Source organism: Moschus berezovskii, chromosome 22 (genome assembly GCF_049115385.1).
Source record: "Moschus berezovskii isolate FMDL1 chromosome 22, NW_MosBer_1.0, whole genome shotgun sequence".
In the NCBI taxonomy this organism is placed as follows: Eukaryota; Metazoa; Chordata; class Mammalia; order Artiodactyla; family Moschidae; genus Moschus; species Moschus berezovskii.
In genome coordinates, this window is record NC_142481.1 from 6731026 (window position 1) to 6753128 (window position 22103).

The 22103-nt window shown below is 48.3% G+C and overlaps 1 protein-coding gene across 2 annotated transcripts; it reads right to left on the bottom strand.

Annotated features, from left to right (window-relative positions):
- Positions 1 to 12496: 12496 nt before the first annotated feature.
- LOC129546450 (sialic acid-binding Ig-like lectin 13) lies at positions 12497 to 19945 on the bottom strand. Of its 2 annotated transcripts, none has more exons than XM_055411429.2 (8): positions 19454 to 19945; positions 18987 to 19265; positions 18751 to 18792; positions 18026 to 18283; positions 17657 to 17941; positions 17288 to 17378; positions 16442 to 16523; positions 12497 to 13672 (listed from the first exon to the last, which is right to left on the bottom strand). In XM_055411429.2, exons 1-8 carry the CDS (start codon positions 19917 to 19919, stop codon positions 13490 to 13492), a joined length of 1686 nt encoding a protein of 561 aa, XP_055267404.2. In that variant the 5' UTR covers positions 19920 to 19945; the 3' UTR covers positions 12497 to 13489. The 2 variants fall into 2 exon arrangements, with proteins under 2 accessions (XP_055267404.2, XP_055267403.2); XM_055411428.2 differs by having other exon boundaries at positions 18745 to 18792.
- Between the last annotated feature and the right edge of the window lie 2158 nt (positions 19946 to 22103).

A 22103-nucleotide genomic window follows, 5' to 3' on the forward strand; every position in this document is an offset into this window, starting at 1 on the left:
GGAGTTCACTCAAACTCATGTCCATCAAGTCAGTGATGCCATCCAGCCATCTCATTCTCTGTCGTCCCCTTCTCCTCCTGCCCCCAATCCCTCCCAGCATCAGTCTTTTCCAGTGAGTCAACTCTGATTTAATGTTAGTTTCTGCTGTACAGCAAAGAGATTCAATTATATATATATATATATATATATATTCTGCTGCTAAGTTGCTTCAGTCGTGTCCGACTCTGTGCGACCCCATAGACAGAGGCCTACCAGGCTCCCCCGTCCCTGGGATTCTCCAGGCAAGAACACTGGAGTGGGTTGCCATTTCCTTCTCCAATGCATGAAAGTGAAAATTGAAAGTGAAGTCGCTCAGTCATGTCCGACTCTTAGCGACCCCATGGATTGCAGCCCACCAGGCTCCTCCATCCATGGGATTTCCCAGGCAAGAGTACTGGAGTGGGGTGCCATTGCCTTCTCCGATATACATGTATCAGTTCAGTTCAGTCGCTCGGTCGTGTCCAACTCTTTGCAACCCCATGAATCACAGCATGCCAGGCCGCCCTGTCCATCACCAAATTTCGGAGTTCACTCAAACTCATGTCCATCGAGTCGGTGATGCCATCCAGCCATCTCATTCTCTGTCGTCCCCTTCTCCTCCTGCCCCCAATCCTTCCCAGCATCAGAGTCTTTTCCAGTGAGTCAGCTTGTTGCATGAGGTGGCCAAAGTATTGGAGTTTCAGCTTTAGCATCAGTCCTTCTAATGAACACCCAGGATTGATCTCCTTTAGAATGGACTGGTTGGATCTCCTTGCAGTCCAAGCGACTCTCAAGAGTCTTCTCCAGCACCACAGTTCAAAAGCATCAATTCTTTGGCAATCAGCTTTCTTCACAGTCCAACTCTCACATCCATACATGACCACGGGAAAAACCATTGCCTTGACTAGATGGACCTTTGTTGGCAAAGTAATGTCTCTGCTTTTTAATATACTATCTAGGTTGGTCATAACTTTCCTTCCAAGGAGTCTTTTAATTTCCTGGCTGCAATCAGCATCCGCAGTGATTTTGGAGCCCAAAAAATAAAGTCTGACAATGTTTCCACTGTTTTTCCATCTATTTCCCATGAAGTGATGGGACCAGATGCCATGATCTTTGTTTTCTGAATGTTGAGCTTCAAGTCAACCTTTTCACTCTCCTCTTTCATTTTCATCAAGAGGCTTTTGAGTTCCTCTTCACTTTCTGCCATAAGGGTGGTGTCATCTGCATATCTGAGGTTACTGATATTTCTCCCAGCAATCTTGATTCCAGCTTGTGCTTCTTCCAGCCCAGCGTTCCTCATGATGTACTCTGAATATAAGTTAAATAAGCAGGGTGACAATATACAACCTTGACGTACTCCTTTTCCTATTTGGAACCGGTCTGTTGTTCCATGTACAGTTCTGACTGTTGCTTCCTGACCTGCATACAGGTTTCTCAAGAGGCAGGTCAGGTGGTCTGGTATTCCCATTTCTTTCAGAATTTTCCACAGTTTATTGTGATCCACACAGTCAAAGGCTTTGGCATAGTCAATGAAGCAGAAATAGATGATTTTCTGGAACTCTCTTTCATATTCTTATATATTCTCTTTCATATTCTTTTCCTTTATGGTTTATCACAAGATACTGAATATAGTTCCCGGTGCTATGCAGGAGGACCATGTTCCTTATCCATTCTGTATTATAATAGTTTGCATCTGCTAAACCCAAACTCCCAATCCAACCCTCCCCCACCCAGCTCCCCCTTGACAACCAATCCTATATCAAGCAGACCTCTGTGCCCTCTGCAGAGCTTAGAAATGAACTTTTTTTGATAGCCATTGATAAAATGTTCACATCAATTTCACCTTTCTTGAAACTATTCCCCACACACACACACACACTTTTTTTTTTTAAAGCACTGACTTCAGAGCAGGAGCCCTGGGCTTGAGTGCCGAGTATGTCGGCTATGACACTGACTCATTGGGGAACCACAGACAATTCCTTTTCCTCTCTGGGCTATTTCTGCAATAATTCTGCAATAATTCCTGTGAAAGAGGCAGAATGGAGAAATACGTCTGGGCATGACCTTTCTCATTAGCATTTTAGTCAAGCATTACCAAAGACATCATGGGTATTTCAGGTTCCAGGGTTATTTTATGTCCTCAGACATTGGGTTGGTCTCAATTGATTTCTGGTCAAATATTCCAGCAGCCGCCACGTTGTGGAGCTCATTGGCTCTTGCCATAAACTCCGGTCTGCATAAGGATTCCGAGACTTCTTTCCAGTAATTTTATAGACAGGGCTAGCAACAATCCCTGAGGTAGAATATGTGCATGTCTTCCAAAATCCAAATAGGCCAATCGGACACTGGGCTTCTAACTTCTTTTTTCTGCCAGACACCCTATACTTTTCAAATTAACAATCTGTGTGGGTTTGGGCAGTTTCATTGGTTCTCATTTATCGTGTCCAATCAATTGTGGTTGAAGGGAGGATTTACATGTCTCCTGTTTAATAATACTAGAAAGGGGAAATGTTCCCCAGTCATACAGGGTATCTATTTATTAATACATTGAAGTAAAGGAAGAGACACAATGACTCCCCAAGAAATTTGTTCAAACATTCCAATCTTCATCCAAACTCTTACCTTAATTTCATCATTCTTGCATTTCCATAGCTTCCCCACCCAACTATCACTCCCATTAGGGCTGACCAGACATTCAGTCCCATCACTTCATGGCAAATAGGAGAGGAAAAAGTGGAAGCAGTGACAGATTTTATTTTCTTGGATTCCAGAATCACTGTGGATGGTGACTGCAGCCATGAAATTAAAAGACACTTGCTGTTTGGAAGGAAAGTTATGACAAATCTAGACAGTGTATTGCAAAAGCAGAGACATCACTCAGCTGGCAAAGGTCTGATTAGACACAGCTATGGCTTTCCCACTAGTCATGTACGGATGTGAGAATTGGACCATAAAGAAGGCTGAGCGCTGAAGAATTGTTGCGTTTAAATTATGGTGCTGGAGAAAACTCTTGAGAGTCCCTTGGACTGCAAGGAGATCAAAGCAGTCAATCCCAAAGGAATCAATCCTGAATATTCACTAGGACTGCTGCTGAAACTGAAGCTCCACTACTTTGGCCACCTGATGTGAAGGGCTGACTCACTGGAAAAGACCCTAGTGATGGGAAAGACTGAAGGCAAGAGGAGAAAGGGGTGGCAGAGGATGAGATGATTAGATAGCATCGTCGACTCAGTGGACATGAATTTGAGCAAACTCTGAGAGATAGTGAAGGACAGGGGAGTCTGGCATGCTGCAGTTCATGGGGGTCACAAAGAGACAGACACGACTGAGTGACTAAACAACAAGTTTTATAATCACAGAGCGTGAGGCTTCCGTGTTAAGGAGTCCCAGAAACACGTTTTCTCCGCTTTACTGCTAATGTGCATATGGCTTTGAGTACCCCGCTGGAAGTGGGGCCAAGGAACCCAGGCTCTCTTATCAATCTTTATCTGTATTGCGTTATGGGACCACCACCTTAGGTGATTTGCAGTCAGATTTCTCATTTTCCCATCTGTCTTGTGGCTTTTTAATTTCCCCCAGGCCAGGGTGTCTATCTACCTGCTCTATCGCAGACTTGATTGAGGTCCTTCAATGCTGGGGGGCGATGGTCCACCCAATCTCCCAGAGTGCTGCCCTGAGACCTTTACTTTGACCCCATCAGTGTCCCCTTTATCCCAATCCTTTTTAAGTTTAATTAATTAATTAAATTTTGGCTGCACTGGGTCTTCGTTGATGCACGTGGGCTTTCTCTAGTTGCAGCTTGCGGGCTTCTCATTGCAGTGGCTTCTCTGTTGTGGAACACAGGCTCTAGGCACACAGGCTGAGTTGCCTCTCTGGCATGTGGAATCTTCTTGGACCTGTGTCCCCTGCATTGGCAGATGGATTCTTAACCACTAGACCACCAGGGAAGTCAGTTTAACCAAAATCCCTTACCCTCAATATCTGATGGGCTTGCTCATCCTCCATCAGCCCCTACCTGCTGTCTGATCACCCTGTCCTGCCTTCAGCAGCCCCCTTCAGTATTCTACCCTGGAGAATCCCATGGAGAGAGGAGCCTGGTGGGCTACAGTCCATGGGGTCACACGACTGAGCGACGAAACTCAAGAGCAGGGATTAAGGCAAAAATGAAGTAGGAGTTTCAGTTTTCATGACGCAAATTCTGTAACTGTTAGACACACAAGCTCACATTCAGTACAACACCGGTGAGGAATTCTGTTCCTAATGGCGGATTAGTAAGAGAAAAAAGAAAGGATCACCTAATGAGGCCACAATGAGATTTTAAAAATCTTTAACTTAAACTAGTATTTATGTATTGTTTACTATATGTCTTTTAATTTCATGGCTGCAATCAGCATCTGCAGTGATTTTGGAGCCCAAAAAAATAAAGTCTGACAATGTTTCCACTGTTTTTCCATCTATTTCCCATGAAGTGATGGGACCAGATGCCATGATCTTTGTTTTCTGAATGTTGAGCTTCAAGCCAACCTATTCACTCTCCTCTTTCACTTTCATCAAGAGGCTTTTGAGTTCCTCTTCACTTTCTGCCATAAGGGTAGTGTCATCTGCATATCTGAGGTTATTGATATTTCTCCCAGCAATCTTGATTCCAGCTTGTGCTTCTTCCAGCCCAGCGTTTCTCATGATGTACTCTGCATATAAGTTAAATAAGCAAGGTGACAATATACAACCTTGACATACACCTTTTCCTATTTGGAACCAGTCTGTTGTTCCATGTCCAGTTCTAACAGTTGCTTCCTGACCTGCATACAGGTTTCTCAAGAGGCAGGTCAGGTGGTCTGGGATTCCCATCTCTTTCAGAATGAAATTAAAAGACGCTTGCTCCTTGGAAGGAAAGTTATGACCAACCTTGATAGTATATTAAAAAGCAGAGACATTACTTTGCCAACCAAGGTCCGTCTAGTCAAGGCAATGGTTTTTCCCGTGGTCATGTATGGATGTGAGAGTTGGACTGTGAAGAAGGCTGATCGCTGAAGAATCGATGCTTTTGAACTGTGGTGTTGGAGAAGACTCTTGAGAGTCCCTTATACTGCAAGGAGATCCAACCAGTCCATTCTAAAGGAGATCAATCCTGGATGTTCATTGGAGGGACTGATGCTAAAGCTGAAACTCCAATACTGTGGCCACCTCATGCGACGAGTTGACTCACTGGAAAAGACTCTGATGCTGGGAAGGATTGGGGGCGGGAGGAGAAGGGGACGACGGAGAATGAGATGGCTGGATGGCATCACCGACTCTGTGGACATGAGTTTGAGTGTACTCCGGGAGTTCGTGATGGACAGGGAGGCCTGGCGTGCTGTGATTCATGGGGTCGCAGAGAGTCGGACACGACTGAGCGACTGAACTGAACTGAACTTACTATATGTCTGGAAAGAGGAGGAAATGGCAACCCACTCCAGTATTCCTGCCTGGAAAATCCCATGGACAGAGGAGCCTGGCGGGCTACAGTCCATGGGGTCGCAAAGAGTTGGACACGACTGAAGTGACTTGGCACATGTCTGTCAGTTTCACACACAGTCTCATTTACACCCCCGCCAACAACCTGAGAGACTGAACATACAGAAACAATAGCCAGACTACATATGACCCTCAAGTCTCAGCCATATGACATACATGACTCTGATCCTCAATTACCAGCAGCTAGAACAAGAATCCAAATCACAGCTGCAGTGACAGTTAGCCTAGAACAGTCAGAGTTTGCTCCACAAATATGAGGTTCCTTATTATTAGCCACTGCGTCCAGCTCAGAACCAACCAAAGAAAACCAAATATGTTTCCTAATACAACTACAGAAGGTGCTAACCTCCAGCTTTCTCATGATTACAATCATCTCCCAACGCTGCTGACACTCCCTCACTTTTTTCCACTCTAAAGGACTCCCACTGCCCCACCTGCCTTTGTGTCTGCCAAATGCAAATGGTGGTTGCTGGCTCTCTCACTACAGCAAACTCTGAATCAATAACCTGTTTGTTCTCATTTGCAACCCCATGGACCGTAGCCCACCAGGCTCCTCTGTCCACAGGATTCTCCAGGCAAGAATACTGGAGTGGGTAGCCATTCCCTTCTCCAGGGGATCTTCCCAACCCAGGGACTGAACCTAGGTCTCTTGCATTGGAGGCAGATTCTTTACCATCTGAGCCATCATGGAAACCCCAATACAGTTAGAGATGGATTTTAAACTCAAGTTTTTCTTTCTCCAGACCAACTTTCAAGAGTATAGAAATTATATAAACTCCCCACATTCTTTGGCCAACTGGCACTATGGGTACTGTACAAATTACTATCAAATGTTTATACAGGCTCACCCTCAACTCAGGACTTCCCATGTGGCTCAGTGGTAAAGAATCTGCCTGCAGAGGCAGGAGACATGGATTCGATCCCTGGGTCAGGAAGCTCTCCTGGAGAAGAAAATGGCAACCCACTCCAGTATTCTTGCTGGGATAATCCCATGGACAGAGGGGCCTGGCAAGCCACAGTTGATAGGGTCACGAAGAGTCGGACAAGACTGGGTGTGTACGCAGCAACGCGGCCCCCATCTCTCTCGAAAAAGGAAAAAGTGAATCACTCAAAATTTAGGAAACATGTCTCTAAATCAAATAAAATCACATTCAGGAGGAAATCAAGAATCAAGACCTCAGAGTCTGTTGCCCTAAAGGTCCGGGAGCTAGCGATGAGAATGAAAACAGAACGTGAAATCTGGTGCAATGGGTCAGGGGACCTGCAGCCTCTATTGGACTGGGTTGCAGAGTCCACTCTGAGTCCAGCTTTTATTCCTGATTGCAGACTGCAAGACTTTCTTTGATCTATCTTTCCGAAGATACTATATTGATATAGTCCAGATCTCCTGGTTTTTACCCCAGGCCGTTCCCTTCTGGGATAGTCTCAGGAACAATCAGCCAGTGCATAGGCAGTGTTCCTACCTAACGCTGACCTGGTGTTCCAAGGTCCATGCTTTCATGATCCCAGTCACACTCCCTTCTGGGTCTGGCCTTGGGGTCTGTAACAAGGCTATTATTCTAAGAAAAAAAATCATCAACACAGTTTCTTGATATATGCTGTTCTTCCAGGTGCTATTTCTATGAAATTTCTCAAGGCTGTGAAAGTACATTGTTAGGAATTCCCCCTACAATAGTCCACCTTGACTACTCTTCTGTATGTCAGAAAATCCTGTTAGTGCTGTTTTCCAAAATATATTCAAAGTCTGGCCACTTCTAACCAGCTGCCCTACTGCCACCCTGGCCCAAATCACCGCCCTCTCACCTTTCACTCTGCTTGGCCAACTCCTGCTTTTCCCTTAATCCCCGATGGTCCCATGGATAAGAGCCTCACCACACTGTGTTTTAAGCAGATTACATATTTCTGTTCCTTCTTCAACCCTTACCCCGTGAACTTGAACTCCTTTGAGACAGAAACTGTATCTTTCTCCTCTCAGTTATTCTTAGCGTTTCATGCGCATTGGGGACGACAGCAACTAAAAAAAGTTTGGGGAACAAAGAAATGAGGAGGCAGTGTAAAAACGTCCCAAGACTCCCCTCCTGAACGCGAGACAAAGGAAAGGAACCGAAATACACTTAATGGTTTTGAAACTGACCAGGAGTGAAGAAATGGTGCTTGCGGTGACTTGAAAAAAGAACTGGGGAAAGTTTGCCATCCCATTGTGAAGGCAGAGAAGGGAGACTGTAACCCAGCGCATCTCAGCTGGGGGTGGGGCTTTCCACTCTCCCAGGGGCATTTGCTAATGGGCATTTTTCGTTGTCAAAACCGGACAGCAAAAGCTCCTGACATCTCATGGGTAGAGAGCAGAGATGTTCGCTCACGTCCTGCCATGCACAAGACCCGCCCCATCAACAAAGAATCGTCCAGCCCCAAATGCCCGCGTGTCAACAGTGCAGAGGCTGACAAACCGAGCTCTTATCAACCCTTGGGGAACTGCAGGGGTGGGGACAGGGTAAGGCAGGGAACGTAGCTTGTCTGAGGGAACGTAGACCCCAATCTCAAAGGATGAGCATGCATGGCAAAGAGGGAGAGGGGACAATACTATAGTGGCGTGGAGCCATGTGAGAGATGGGAAGAGGCGCAAGGTCCTTAGGAAGTGGCAGCGATGTGGCTGAGGCACGTGAGGGGGTGGCTGAGACTGGGGGAAGGCCAGATGATGGTGACAGATGCTTTGTTTGAGGGAAAGGGGCAGGCGTGGAGGGACCCTGAGGAGGGGAGGGACGGAGTCGGAGCTGGGTTTGCTCCCTCTGCTGCTGGTGGTGGGGATGGGCTGGAGGGAGTGAGACTGGAGCCCAGGTTTTGAGGAGAGGGGGTGTTTTAAGGCTCAGGGGAGAGAGGTCATGCTGGGATAGAGACAAGGGGACAGATCTGGGAGTTGGTGACTCAGTGGAAACTGGCGATGAGGGAGGAGGGAACTGAAACAGAAGGCTGGCCGTGAAGAGTTGAGATAAGCCTCATACTTCTCCTTTGCTAACTTGCATGTCAACATTCTTTCCCCATAACCATACAAACACCCACTTGATCAGGGTGCCCCGGGTTTATAGCCTGGAGTCTGACGGTCATTTAGAAAGTCTAATGGTTACCTGAGCAGTGTTTGGCTGTATGGTGCACTCTGATCGGCCACTGGGAGCTGACTGTCTCTGTGGGCTCTGTGAGCACAGAGCACTGCACCATGCCTGTGGATGTGAATTCCCTGCATCCTCCAAACGAGCCAAGAAACGCTGCCATTCCCATCTGATGCAGGAGCAAGTGGCAGTAGCAAGAGCTTAAGTGGTGAAACAGATGCCTGAATCCTGGCGGAATGACTTTGAGCTTAAATTATTATTCTTCTAATGAAGAGGAAATCCTCATGACATAAAATTAACCAATACATTAATTTTTGTCTTTCGGCTTTGTCACATAGTGTGCGGGATTTTAGTTCCCCAACCAGGGATGGAACCCTCATCCCTGCCTTGGCTGTGAGAGTTTCAAGCACTGGACCACCAGGGAAATCCCCTTGTTTTTTACCTAACTTTTATCAAATTAACCATTTTTAAATGAACAGTTTAGTGGCATTCGGTATATGCACAATGTTGTGTAACCAGTACCTCTATCTAGTTTCGAAACATTTTCCATCACCCCAAAAAGAAGCTCTGTGCCCATTAAACAGTTACTCTCCCCAGAAGCCCTTGTCGTTGTTTGCTGTTCAGTTGCTCAGTCGTGTCACACTCTTTGCGACCCCACGGACTGAAGTACGCCAGGCTCCCCTGTCCTTCACTATCTCCTGGAGTTTGCTCAAACTCTTGTTGAATGAGCCGGTGATGCTATCCAACCATCTCACCCTCTGTCGCCCCCTTCTCCTCCTCCCCTCAATCTTTCCCAGCGTCAGGGTCTTTTCCATTGAGTTTGCTCTTCGCATCAGGTGGCCACAGTATTGGAGCTTCAGTTCAGCATCAGTCCTTCTAATGAATATTGAGTTGATTTCCTTTAGGATGGACTGGTTGGATCTCCTTGCAGTCCAGCGGACTCTTCAAGAGTCTTCTCTTTCCCAAAGCTCCTGGCAGCCCCTCATCAGCTTCCTGTCTCTGGAGGTTTATACATCTTGGATGTTTCATATAAATGGGAATCATACAATATGTGACCATTTGTGGCTGGTGTCTTTCATTTAGCATATGTTTGAGGTCCATCCATGAGGTAGTGTGTATCTGTGCTTCTACTGCTGAATGATGCACCATTGTACTGCCTAGTCACTCAGCTGTGTCCAACTCTTTGCGGCCCCATGAACTGTAGCCTGCGGGGCTCCTCAGTCCATGGAATTCTCCAGGCAAGAACACTGGAGTGGGTTGGTGCCGTTGTATGGATGGGTCATATTTTGTTTATCCATTCATCCACCAATAGACATTTGGACTTTTTTTTTTTTGGCTATTAGGAAGGCACTCACAATTTTTTTGTTTTCCATTATGGACTCGATGGACATGAGTTTGAGTAAACTCCGGGAGTTGGTGATGGAAAGGGAGGCCTGGTGTTCTGTGATTCATGGGGTCGCAAAGAGTTGGACACAACTGAGTGACTGAACTGAACTGAACTGATGGTTTATTACAAGATACTGAGCATAGTTCCCCATGCCACACAGTAGCATGTTTATCCATTCTATATTTAACAGTTTGCATCCACTAATCCCAAACTCCCAATCCATCCCTCTCCCTGCACTCTCTTGAAAACCACAGACCTGGCCTCTATATCTGAGTCTGTTTCTGCACAGCAGTGATTCAGCCATTTATTCTTTTTAATATCTTCCCTGGGTTCAGTGGTAAAGAATCTGCCTGACAATGCAGGAGACCTGGGTTCGATCCCTGGGTCAGGAATATCCCCTGGAAAAGGAAATGGCAACCCACTCCAGTATTCTTGCCTGGAGAATCCCCATGGACAGAGGAGCTTGGCGTGCTACAGTCCACAGGGTCACAAAAGAATCAGACATGACTGAGCAGCTAAACAACAACAACATTCTTTTTCATATTATTTTCCATATTCTTTTCCACTGTGGTTTATTACAGGAAACTGAATACGGTTCCTTGTGCTATACAATGGGACCTTGTTGTCACCTGTCTTAATGTTTTTTCTTTTTTTGAAATACAATTGATTTACAATTTTGTGATCATTTCTGGTACAGTAAAGGGACTCAGTTACACATCTCTGTACATTCCTTTTTATATTCTTTTCCATAATGATTCACCTCAGGACATTGAATACAGTTCCCTGTGCGATACAGTAGAATCTTGTCTGTCACCTGTCTTGCTGTTGATGGGCATTTGGGCAGGTTCCATTTTTTCAGCCATTACAACAAGCACTGTTGTGAAAACTTTTGAATACATTTGGTGAACATGCATGCACACTTCTGTTGGGTGCATACCTGGGAGTTGAATGGTTGTCTCATGTGCTCAGTGTTAGAACAGAGTGACAAGCATTTTCTGAAGTTGGTCATACCTATTCTCACTCCTACCAGCACTTTGGGAGAGTTCCAATTGCTCCACATCATCACCAACACTTGATATTCTTTTTTTTTCTTTTAAATGCTATTTATTTTTTGGTCATGCCTTGAGACATGTGGAATCTTAGTTCCCCAACAAGGATCGAACCTGTGCCCCCTGTATTGGAAACAAAGTTTTAAACACTGAATCACCAGGGAAGTCCCAACACGGGATATTCTTTAAGAAAGCGTTTTTTATTGTGATGAAGTACCCATGATATAAAATTTATAGATTTAACCATTTTCAAGTGTGCAATTAAATGGCGTTAAACATATTCAAGTTGTGTATGTAAGGTCGGACCCTGGTGGCCTTCTTGGTTTCCCCTTCCCGGTGGCTATCTTGGCTCCTTCTTCCCCTCTCCATCCCCCGCCAGAGGGAAAAAGTCCCACCAAACCGCTGAGGAATCTCTGACGTGATAACCCTCTGCCGAGATCTACCCCCCTTCCTGACCTCCAGAGTGACCAACCCGGTCTCGCCACTTCGACTAGCTGACCATTCACAATCTCGCATTCCCGAGCTTTACCTTATTTTAAGCCTGTCCAGGTTATATGATGCCACTTCCTGCCCTGAAGGCATAAAAATCGCACCCTGCCTTTGTTGGGGGGGGGGGGCAGAACTTCTCATGGCCATTCTTGCGGTCAGTGGGTTCTGCCCGGGAGCGCACTGCCAATAAAGCCTGTTACTTTCCCTTGGTGTCTGGGTTATTTCCTTACAGCTTGAGATGCCCGTTTTCGCGACCTTACAGTGTAACCATCAGCATTGTCCATTTCTAGAACATTTTCATTATCTGAAACTGGAATTCTGTACCCATTAAACATTAACTGTCCACTGACTCCTCCAGTCCCCAGCCCCTGGTATCCACTTTATAATGCTTTTCTTTAAAAACTGTGGTTAAAAAAAAAAAAAAGATATAAAATTTACCATCTTAACCATTTATAAGTGCAGGATACAGTAGTGTTTATTATATGTATCTTGTTGGCCATCAAATCTCTAAGAATGTTTTCATCTTGCAAAAATGAAACTCTACATCTATTGAATAGTAACTTCCTATCTCCCCAACCTCTGAGTATCTCCCGGAACCCCTCTACCTTCTGTTTCACAGTTTAATTTCTTTGAATACTTCCTATAGCTGGAATCATGCAGCATTTGTGTTTCTGTACAACTGGCTTATTTCACTTCATGTAATATCCTCAACACTCAATTTCCTTGATAGTATTTTTTATTATCTTAGCCAATGTTACTATGCAACTGGCATATCCCTGTGATTTTCATTTGTATTTCCCCGACAGCTACAAAAGTTGAACACATTTCTGTATGCTTGTTGGCCATTTGACTATCTTGCCTTTCTATTTTCTTGTCTGACTTTCTCTTATTGATTTGTTGAAGCTCTTTATATATTCCTTTAAATTTTTTAAAAATTTATTGTTTATTTTTTTATTATCTTAAAATACATATTCTTTATATACTCTGGGTGTCCTTTGTTAGATACATGTATTGGGAAGTATCTTCTCCACCCAGATAATTGCATTTAGATTTACTTTAAAAAAAAATAATACATGTCACACCCCACCAGAATAGAAAAACAAAAAACTAAAATACATGTTGTTAAGAATAGTCAAAAACTAGTCAGGCAAAATAGAAGTATGTGGTAGAATCAAAAGCTGACATATCACAAATACGGTTAACAACACCCACAGTGCGTGTATGTGTGTGTGCTAAGTCACTTCAGTCACATCCCACAGTGCATGCTTACATAAAAAAAGCTGAGTGCTGAAGAACTGATGCTTTTGAACTGTGGTGTTGGAGACTTTTGAGAGTCCCTTGGACTGCAAGGAGATCCAACCAATCCATCCTAAAGGAAATCAGTCCTGAATATTCATTGGAAGGACTGATGCTGAAGCCGAAACTCCAATACTTTGACCACCTGATGTGAAGAACTGACTCATTGGAAAAGACCCTGATGCTGGGAATGACTGAAGGTGGGAGGAGAAGGGGACAACAGAGGATGAGATGGTTGGATGGCTTCGTCAACTCAATGGACATGAGTTTGAGCAAGCTCTGGGAGTTGGTGATGGACAGGGAGGCTTGGCGTGCTGCAGTCCATGGGGTCAAAAAGAATCGGACATGACTAAGTGACTGAACTAAACTGAACTAAGGAATATTATCCTCACTTTACAGAGGAGGAAATTGAGGCACAGAGAGGTAAACTCTTTTGACTTGCTTGACATAACACCCTTAGCATTACCCAAGCCTGGATTTGAACCCAGGACTCTCTAACTGTGACCTTCAGCCACTCCAAGGAACTTCACCTTTTCACTTATAAGCTTTGGCTCAGCAGGCAGCCAAGTCTTCAAGAATCAGTATCGACACACATGTCCCTCAGAGGTGCTGGGGATGGAGGCGGGGTCCTATCACTTCCCAATCTTGATCTCTGAGTACTCAGTGGTGTCCCGGAACTGAAAGTTGTGGGTCCTCGGTCTCTGGAAACTGAGGCTTGCATAATGGAGCTCTTGTTCTTTCTCTGAGGTGGAAGCAGCTGGACTTGGGGTCTGGTAGTCAGAGGGGCTGTCTGACCGGGATTCACTGAAGTGACCCTGAGTGGGAAGAGAGGACGACGTGAGCTGGCCTTTGAGGTCTGGAGACGGGAACCCAGAGCTTGAGGAGGGCATGTTTTCACTCATCCATTTTCACACCCAGTTCCTGAGGAGTCACTCATTCAGTCACTCCATTCATTCATACCTTTAATCATAATGGTCTGTTCTTCTTATTACTCATCTCACTGAATCCTTACAACCTCCCTCCATGGGTGATATAAACGTTATCCCCATTTTACAGATAGGAAGATAGAGGGAGCAAAGTGAAATGATTCTTCCACAGACAAGGTCCCCGATCTTGGAATGTCTATCAGGACAAAGAGACAGTATGAACTTGTCACACACTCAAAACTTATCGAATTGCAAATTGTGTTTTGATGGACAGAAGCAGGGTGCTGTGGGCGAGAGTCACAGAGGTCTGCAGGAGACCTGCGCTGCCGTCCAGGAGCTCACGGTGTTGGGGGGACAGGCCTGTGGTTCTTATAGGGAAGTGTGATGACAGTCTGCCTGGTGTATGGCAGGGGAATATTTAAATGACGTCAATTGGCATGACATTTAAAAAAGAATGAGATAAAAGAGAAACAGACTCACAGACATAGAGAACAGATTTGTGATTGCCAAGGAGCAGGATGGGGTGAAGGAGAGATGGATTAGGAGTTTGGGATTAGCGGATGCAAACTATTATATATAGGATGGATAAACAACAAGGTCCTACTGTATAGCACAGGGAATTTTTCAATTACCTTGATAAACCATAATGGGGAAAATATGATAAAGAATGTATATATATATACATGCATAACTGAATCAATTTGCTGTCCAGCAGAAATTAACATAGCATTGTAAATCAACTATACTTCAACAAAATACCTTAAAAAAAAAAAAAAGAATGAAACAAAGCCATCTGTAGCAACATGGATGGACCTACAAGTAAGTCGAACAGACAAATATATGACATCACTTATATGTGAAATCTAAAAAAAATGATACAAATGATCTTATTTAGACCCCAATGCTGGGAAGGATTGAGGGCAGGAGGAAAAGGGGGCAACAAGAGGATGAGATGGTTGGATGGCATCACCAACTCAGTGGACATGAGTCTGAGTAAACTCAGGGAGACAGTGAAGGACAGGGAACCCTGGCATGCTGCAGTCCACGGGGTCCAAAGAGTTGAACATGACTGAGCGACTAGACAATATTATCTTAGAAACAGCCAGATGGAAGAGATGCTGAGGGCAAGGTATAGGAAAGGACACAGTTTCCATGCCTTCTCCAATTGCTTTGTCCTGCTTAAATCTCCACTTGTTCACCAACCCGGAAGCTCTCTAAACGCCATCCTTCAAGGGTTTTAGGGAGGCTTTACTCCACAGATATGATTGACTAAACCACTGGCCTTTGGCGACTGAAATCCTCCAGCGCCTCTCCCATCCCTGGAGGTCAGGGGGCAGGACTAAAAGCTCCAGTCCCCTCTGCTTGGCTCTCCTGGCAACCAGGCCCTATCCTTAGGTACTTTCTAAAAGTCACCCCATGAAAATAACAAGAGACCCCTTTAACACTCCCATCACTGCAAGGTTCAAGCGTTCTAGGAGCTCTGTGTCAGGAATAGGGGATAAAGATCAAATATATATTTCTTATTATAGATCATAATATCATAGAATACAATAAGCTCATTTGTGGGGCAGGACAGGATGCTGGCAGGAGAACTTAGCAGGGGAGAGGTTACAGAACACCAGACTGAAGAATCTGGGCTTGATTCCTTGGGCCTGTGCTGTCCAGTACAGGAGCCCCTAGCCACATGTGGCTCCTGAACCCAAGAAATGTAGTGAATCAGAACAAAGATGCGTTGGGAATACAAAATAAATATTGTAGGTCAAAGTCTTTGTAGAAAGAAAGAAAAAGAGAGAGAAAGAAAGGGAGGGGAGGGGCAGAGGAAGGAAAGAAGGAAGGGAGAAAAAGACAGGGAAAGAAAGGGGAAGGAAGGAAAGTCAGGGAGAGAAAGAGAAACAAAGAAAGAAAAAGGAAGGAAGGCAGAGAGAAGAGAAAGGAAATATCCTATTAATATTAGTAATTTGTACATTTATGTTGACTATTGATGACATGATGTTTGAAATGATAATACTTCGGCTACATTCAGTTAAATAAAATATTATATAAAAACCGATCTCACGTTCCTTTCTCCTTCTTTTTTTTTTTTTTTTAACCATGGCTAGGCTTTAAGTTATTGGAGAAGGAAATGGCAACCCACTCCAGTGTTCTTGTCTGGAGAATCCCAGGGACGGGGGAGCCTGGTGGGCTGCCGTCAGTGGGGTCGCACAGAATTGGACACGACTGAAGCGACTTGGCAGCAGCAGCAGCAGGCTTTAAGTTATACTCACGGCTCACATTGTATTTCTGTTGGATCTAGACTGTGGGGGACAAGCACGGGGTGACCACAAAGAAAAGCTGTTTGGGGAACTTCTGCTGAGAGCTTATTGGGGGAGGAGAGAAGGAGCCAGTGGCCCAGGAGAAAGTAAGGGCTCAGCAGGGAAGGGGCCAAAAGGAGAAGAGCTTTGCTAAAAGGAAGAGGGACAGGACTCGGTGAATTCTAGGCTCTGGGGAGTGGCGGAAAGACGAGAGGGTGATTTGAGTGCAACAAGAAACTTGCAAACTTGGAGCGGGGTGGGGAGGAAGAACGCGTTTTTCTGAGGTGCTGAGTAGGCCTCCATGGCCCCTGTGCGGGCAGAGGGGTCCGGTGGGGACACTGGACGGAAAGCCGCCCACGCCACTCACCCGGGACGCGGGGCGCGATGCGGGGCGGTCACCATCGTGGCTCGACGCTATCTCCGCCCACTTCCTCCTGTAGATCTTCACTCTGGATAAAAGAGACCAGGGCCTTTAAGAGGGCTCCTCTAGGGAGTCCAGAGAGACTTCCTGAGCGCAGGCCGGTGTCCAGCTGCAGAGACCGTGACCGTGCAGAAGCAAGGGCCCTTCTCCCGCACGGCCAGCGCCAGGGTCTGCCCTGGGCCAAGATGTCAGGAGGCAGCATTCCCAATGCCACTTCAGCGAGCCACCTCCTTTCCAGCGTCATCACTCCATCAGTGCCCTCAACTCTGGGCTTTGAGGGTTTTTTGTTTTTTTTTTAATTCAGTTCAGTTCAGTCGCTCAGTCGTGTCCGACTCTTCGTGACCCCATGAATCACAGCACGCCAGGCCTCCCTGTCCATCACCAGCTCCCGGAGTTCACTCAGACTCATGTCCACAGAGTCGCTGATGCCATCCTGTGCTGGTCTTCCTTGCTGCCTAGGGGCTTTCTCTAGCTGGGGCCAGTGTGGGCTACTCTCTAGGTGCCCTGCACGGGCTTCTCACTGCAGTGGCTTCTCTAGTCGAAGAGCACGGGGCTCCAGGCGCCCAAGCTTCAGTAGTTGTGGGACACGTGCTTAGTTGTCCCACGGGCATGTGGGATCTTCCCGGACCGAGGATCAAACCCGTGCGCCCTGCACTGGCAGGCAGATACTTAATCACTGGACCACCAGGGAAGTCCTGAGCTTTGAGTTTTGAAGATGCTTTGAGTCTTCACCCTCCTCATCGCCCCTTGCTCCCACCCCCATAGTGGTCCCCAGCTGAGGCCATCACTCACACAAAGACGATGAGACAGAGAGCAAGCAGGGCTGTGACACCAGCTCCCCCGACGGCCCCCTGAACCACGCCAGTCCTGGGTCCTGGTCTCCCTGCAGATATGAGAGCTGGGGTGACCTCCAGCCCCCCTCAAGCGGGTGCCTGAGCCCCCAGCCTTCTCATATCCATGACCCACGAGTGTGCCCACTTTTCCCCAGGACTCAGTGTTGTGTCCACCATCCTTTAATACGACTGCAGCCTCCTGTGCCCCACTCCCCAGCTACCACAGAAGACCCTGAATGCTAGTCCCCTTTAGCCCAGAATCACACCCATTTCTCTTCCTCTCCACGTCTTCTAAGACCCAGATGCATGACTTCCCCTTTCCCCAGACCTGGCAGCAGCAGGATCTTCACGTTCTGTTTCCCGTGGGCGTTCTGGGCCTCGCAGCTTAGTCTGAGGCCAGAGCTGAGCCCCTCTTGGAGGCTCAGGGAGCTATTAGCCCAGGGCCCGCTGGAGCTGGAGGCGACCTCAAAGGAGGCGTTGCTGAAATTCCCCTCCAGCAGCCCCTCACCCAGCCGCCAGCACAGGGAGGGGGCCGGCCAGGCTCGGGAAAAGCAGCTGCAGCTCAGACCCTCGTCCTTCTGGGAGCAGGAGGGGCCCAGCAGCTGCAGGGGGCCTGTGGGGAGAGATGCAAGGGATCAGGGGAGCTCTCCCCTCCCTGGAACCCCGGCCTCCTTCCCCTGGGTGTGTTCCAACTCACTTCTCACAATGAGGCTCAGAGACACTTCCTTGGAGCCCAGTGGATGCTGAGCTCGGCAGACGTATAACCCGTGGTCCCTCAGTTCCACCCGGGGAAGCTCCAGGACCCCAAGGTTCGAGGAAGTTGAGGGGCTCAGGGTCAGGCTCTCTCGGGTCCAGCTGATCATAGCAGTAGGGTTGCTGTCAGGAACACAGTCTAGGCGCAGGGACTGGCCCTCCTGGACTGAGAGAGACTGGCTTTTGCCCAGAGTTTCAGGTCCTGGCAAGACAGAGAGAAAGCTAGCCTCGCTCTGTCTGTCTCTTGCATTGCTTAGTGGCTCATATTGTCTTGGTTCAGAGCACTGTCGATTTCCTCTGTGTAAAAACTCCCATCGTGGCCAATTTCAAATGCCTCATTTGAAGTCACTGAACCCAGAAGTGGGAAAAGATGGGCACAGTTGCAACCCCTAAGAAGAGAGAAGGCAGGATTTGGGAGGAGGATAGAGCCCAGGCAGTGGGGACAGTTACGTCCATTAGGAGAGGAAGAGGCCAGGCGACATCCATAACAGCGTCAGCGGAAGGGGAAGGCCAGTTTGTAAGCCCACGAGTCAGGGTGGGGGGCTTCCCACCCTTACTGTTCCCACACCTTCCATCTGAGTCCTGAACCCCAGATCTGCTCAGAAGGTCAGAGACAGACCCCACTTCCGTCACTGCCCCAAGAAGAGAGGTTTTGACGTATACCTGTACCTTCTTTCCGGTACACTCTGATGGTCAGGTTCTGGGGTGCATCTGGACAGACAGACATAACTGTCCCTTTTCAGGGGCAGGAACATAGGCCCTTCCTCCCAGAAACATCAAAAATGGGAAGCAAGTGGAGTGGGATGTCCTCTTCCATCCTCCCCAGTTCCAGCAGCCCAGGCCCTGCCTCCCTCTCCCCCACACCATCGAGGACCCAGCCTCTTGCCACCCCCCCGCCAACTCACAAGACACATTGAGCCTGATGGTCGCCTCTGTGCTCACACCAGCTCCAGGGAAGGTCACACGACACGTGAGGTTGGTGCCGTGGTCCTGGGGCCTCGGGGTGAGGGTGAGCACTGAGGAGTGGGAACTCTTGGGGTGCAGGGAGGTGAGGGCAACCCCAGTCCAGGAGAAGGTGGGGGGTGTCCCCCTGTCACAGGCCCATGGCACCGCACAGGTGAAGTTGGTTGGGCTGCCGGATGCTAGGGTCCCCTGGACGTGGATGTCAGGTGTGTCTGTCAGAGCTGGAGATGGGGAGACACAGACCCAGGACTGGAGGGGGGGCCCCTTTGTGCCCCTGAGAGCAGTCTGTTCCCCAGCATCCTGTAGCCCTGGGTCCCTCCCAGTATGAGAAGACAGGGTTCCCCTCCACCCTGCCCTGGGGACCCTAAGGACCCCTATATGTGTGTCCTCCCCTAGGCCCCATCCTTACCAGTCACACGGACCGAGAGCAGATGCCATTTATAATTGTATCTCACAGTAGGTCCTCTCTCCACCCTAAAGATGTATGTCCCCTCGTCCCTCCTCTGGACGTCTCTGATGTCCAGGGAGCAGTTGTAGGCCCGGGGGTCTCCAAGGAGGAGGAATCGGCCCTGGGTCTCACTGAGCACCACACGCTTTGGGTTGTTTGTGGCCACTGCTGGATCTCGAGGGGAATCTGCCCGATCCCGGAACCAGTAGCCATGAGCTGGGTCAGAGTCCTCCCAGTCTTCCTGGGGATAGGAGACGGAGCAGGGCAGGTGGACACACAGGCCCTCCTGCACCGACACGGACCGCCGCATGTCCAGCTGGTATCTCGGATCCTGAGCCAGGGACCCTGTGTGTAAACGAGGGTTAGTCGAGCCCCCGCCCCACTCACCTACCCAGAGCAGCGACAGCAGCAGCAGCAGCAGCAGCATCTTTGGGGTGACAGTCTTGGAGCCTTGGTGTCACAGGATTGAGAGGAAGCCCTACCAGGAAGCCCAGGGCTGAGGTCAGAAAGTGACAGACCACAAAAGAGGAACTCGGCACCCACAGGCTGCCAGAGCCGCGCGAATCCTGGAGTGGAACCGTCCAGATGAGGCCCCGCCGAGGGTCACTGCCCGGGGGAGGCTCCCGGCTCCCTGTCCTTGGCCCGACCCCCCTGCACCTCTATCCACAGCTGGAAGTCAGGCCGGGTGTGGCAGGCAGCAGGGGCAGCCGGGGAAGCTCTAGGCATGAAAAATGGGGATGGGTACCCACCCTGCCGGATGAAGGAGGTGGTGGTTAGTTACTGAGATGGCCGTGACAACGGCGCACATAAGCATCTCTGCTTTCAGGGACTGGAGCCCCAGGAAGAATGGGACAGACTTTGTCTCATCCTGGAGAACTTCTCTGACGCCCCAGGTCTTGTTGATACAGTGTGAGCTGGGGGCAGCCAGCTTGGGGTTGGGAGGAAAATCTCGATTGCTCTGTGCAGTTAGAAGGTGAGTTCCCGGGTGTAAATTGCCAGAGTGGGTGGGACCAGAATGAAGCTGCTATGAGAACATGATCCCAGGGGAGCATGGGGCTTCTTGACCTAGCAACAGCCGCCTGCCCTGGCCCCCCTGGTGTTGACTGCACACGCCAGGCCTGGGAGCCAGGCACTGAGAGCAAGATGACAGCCTTTGGGGGCAGGTGGGCCTGCCCTTCTTCCCCTCCAAGCCTCAGCTTTTTCATCTGTGCTGCTGCTGCTAAGTCACTTCAGTCGTATCCGACTCTGTGCGACCCCACAGACGGCAGCCCACCAGGCTCCCCCGTCCCTGGGATTCTCCAGGCAAGAACACTGGAGTGGGTTGCCATTTCCTTCTCCAATGCATGAAAGTGAAAAGTGAAAGTGAAGTCGTTCAGTCGGGTCTGACTCTTCGTGACCCCACAGACGGCAGCCCACCAGGTTCCCCTGTCCCTGGGATTCTCCAGGCAAGAGCACTGGAGTGGGTTGCCATTTCCTTCTCCATGCATGAAAGGGAAAAGTGAAAGTGAAGGCGTTCAGTCGGGTCCGACTCTTCGTGACGCCATGGACTGCAGTCCAGCAGGCTCCTCCGTCCCTGGGATTCTCCAGGCAAGAGTACTGGAGTGGGTTGCCATTTCCTTCTCCAATGCATGAAAGTGAAAAGTGAAAGTGAAGGCGTTCAGTCGGGTCCGACTCTTCGTGACGCCATGGACTGCAGCCCACCAGGCCCCTCCGTCCCTGGGATTCTCCAGGCAAGAGCACTGCAGTGGGTGCAAGCTGCCTTCTTCTTTTCATCTGTTCATGCAGGAATAATAATGTTCAACCCTCTTCCGGGCATTTTCCACAGACTCTGGTGTGGCCGTCTTGCAGGTCATGTGTCTGGCCCTACCCATTTCTCAGGGATCACTCTGAGTCCCTCCTTCAGTGAGAAGCTCCTGGCGGTCAGTCGTATCTTTGATACCAAAGCCTCACCTGAGGCCTCCAAAGAGGGGATCCGGGGCACAGACTCTGCAGTCGGCTGGCTCTGGGCCGAGCCTAGCTCCCCAATGCATGCTGTGCCACCTTGGGAAGGGGCCTAACCATTCTGTGCAGAATTGCAGCCCTGTGTTCATGGGCTGTTGGGGTTGAATTGTATCACCCCCCGCTTTAAAAATGTCATATGTGCAAGTCCTAACCCCCAGTGCCTCTAAATGTGATTGCATTTGGAGACAGGGCCTTTAAAGAGGTTGCTTTTATCATTCAGTTGCCCAGTCGTGTCCAGCCTTTTGCGACCCCATGGACTGCAACAGGCCAGGTCTCTCTGTCCTTCACCATCTTACAAAGTTTGCCCGAGTTCATGCCCATTGAATTGGCAATACCATTCAACCATCTCATCCTCTGACACCGACTTCTCCTTCTGCCCTCAATCTTTCCTGGCATCAGGAACTTTTCCAATGTTCGAATCAGGTGACCAAAATACTGGAGCTTCAGCTTCAGCATCAGTCCTTCCAATGAATGTTCAGGGTTGATTTTCCTTAAGATAGACTGGTTTGATCTTTTTGCTATCCAAGGGACTTTCAGGAGTCTTCTCCAGCACCACAGTGCAAAGGCATCAATTCTTTGGCGCTCAGTCCAACTCTCACAACTGTACATG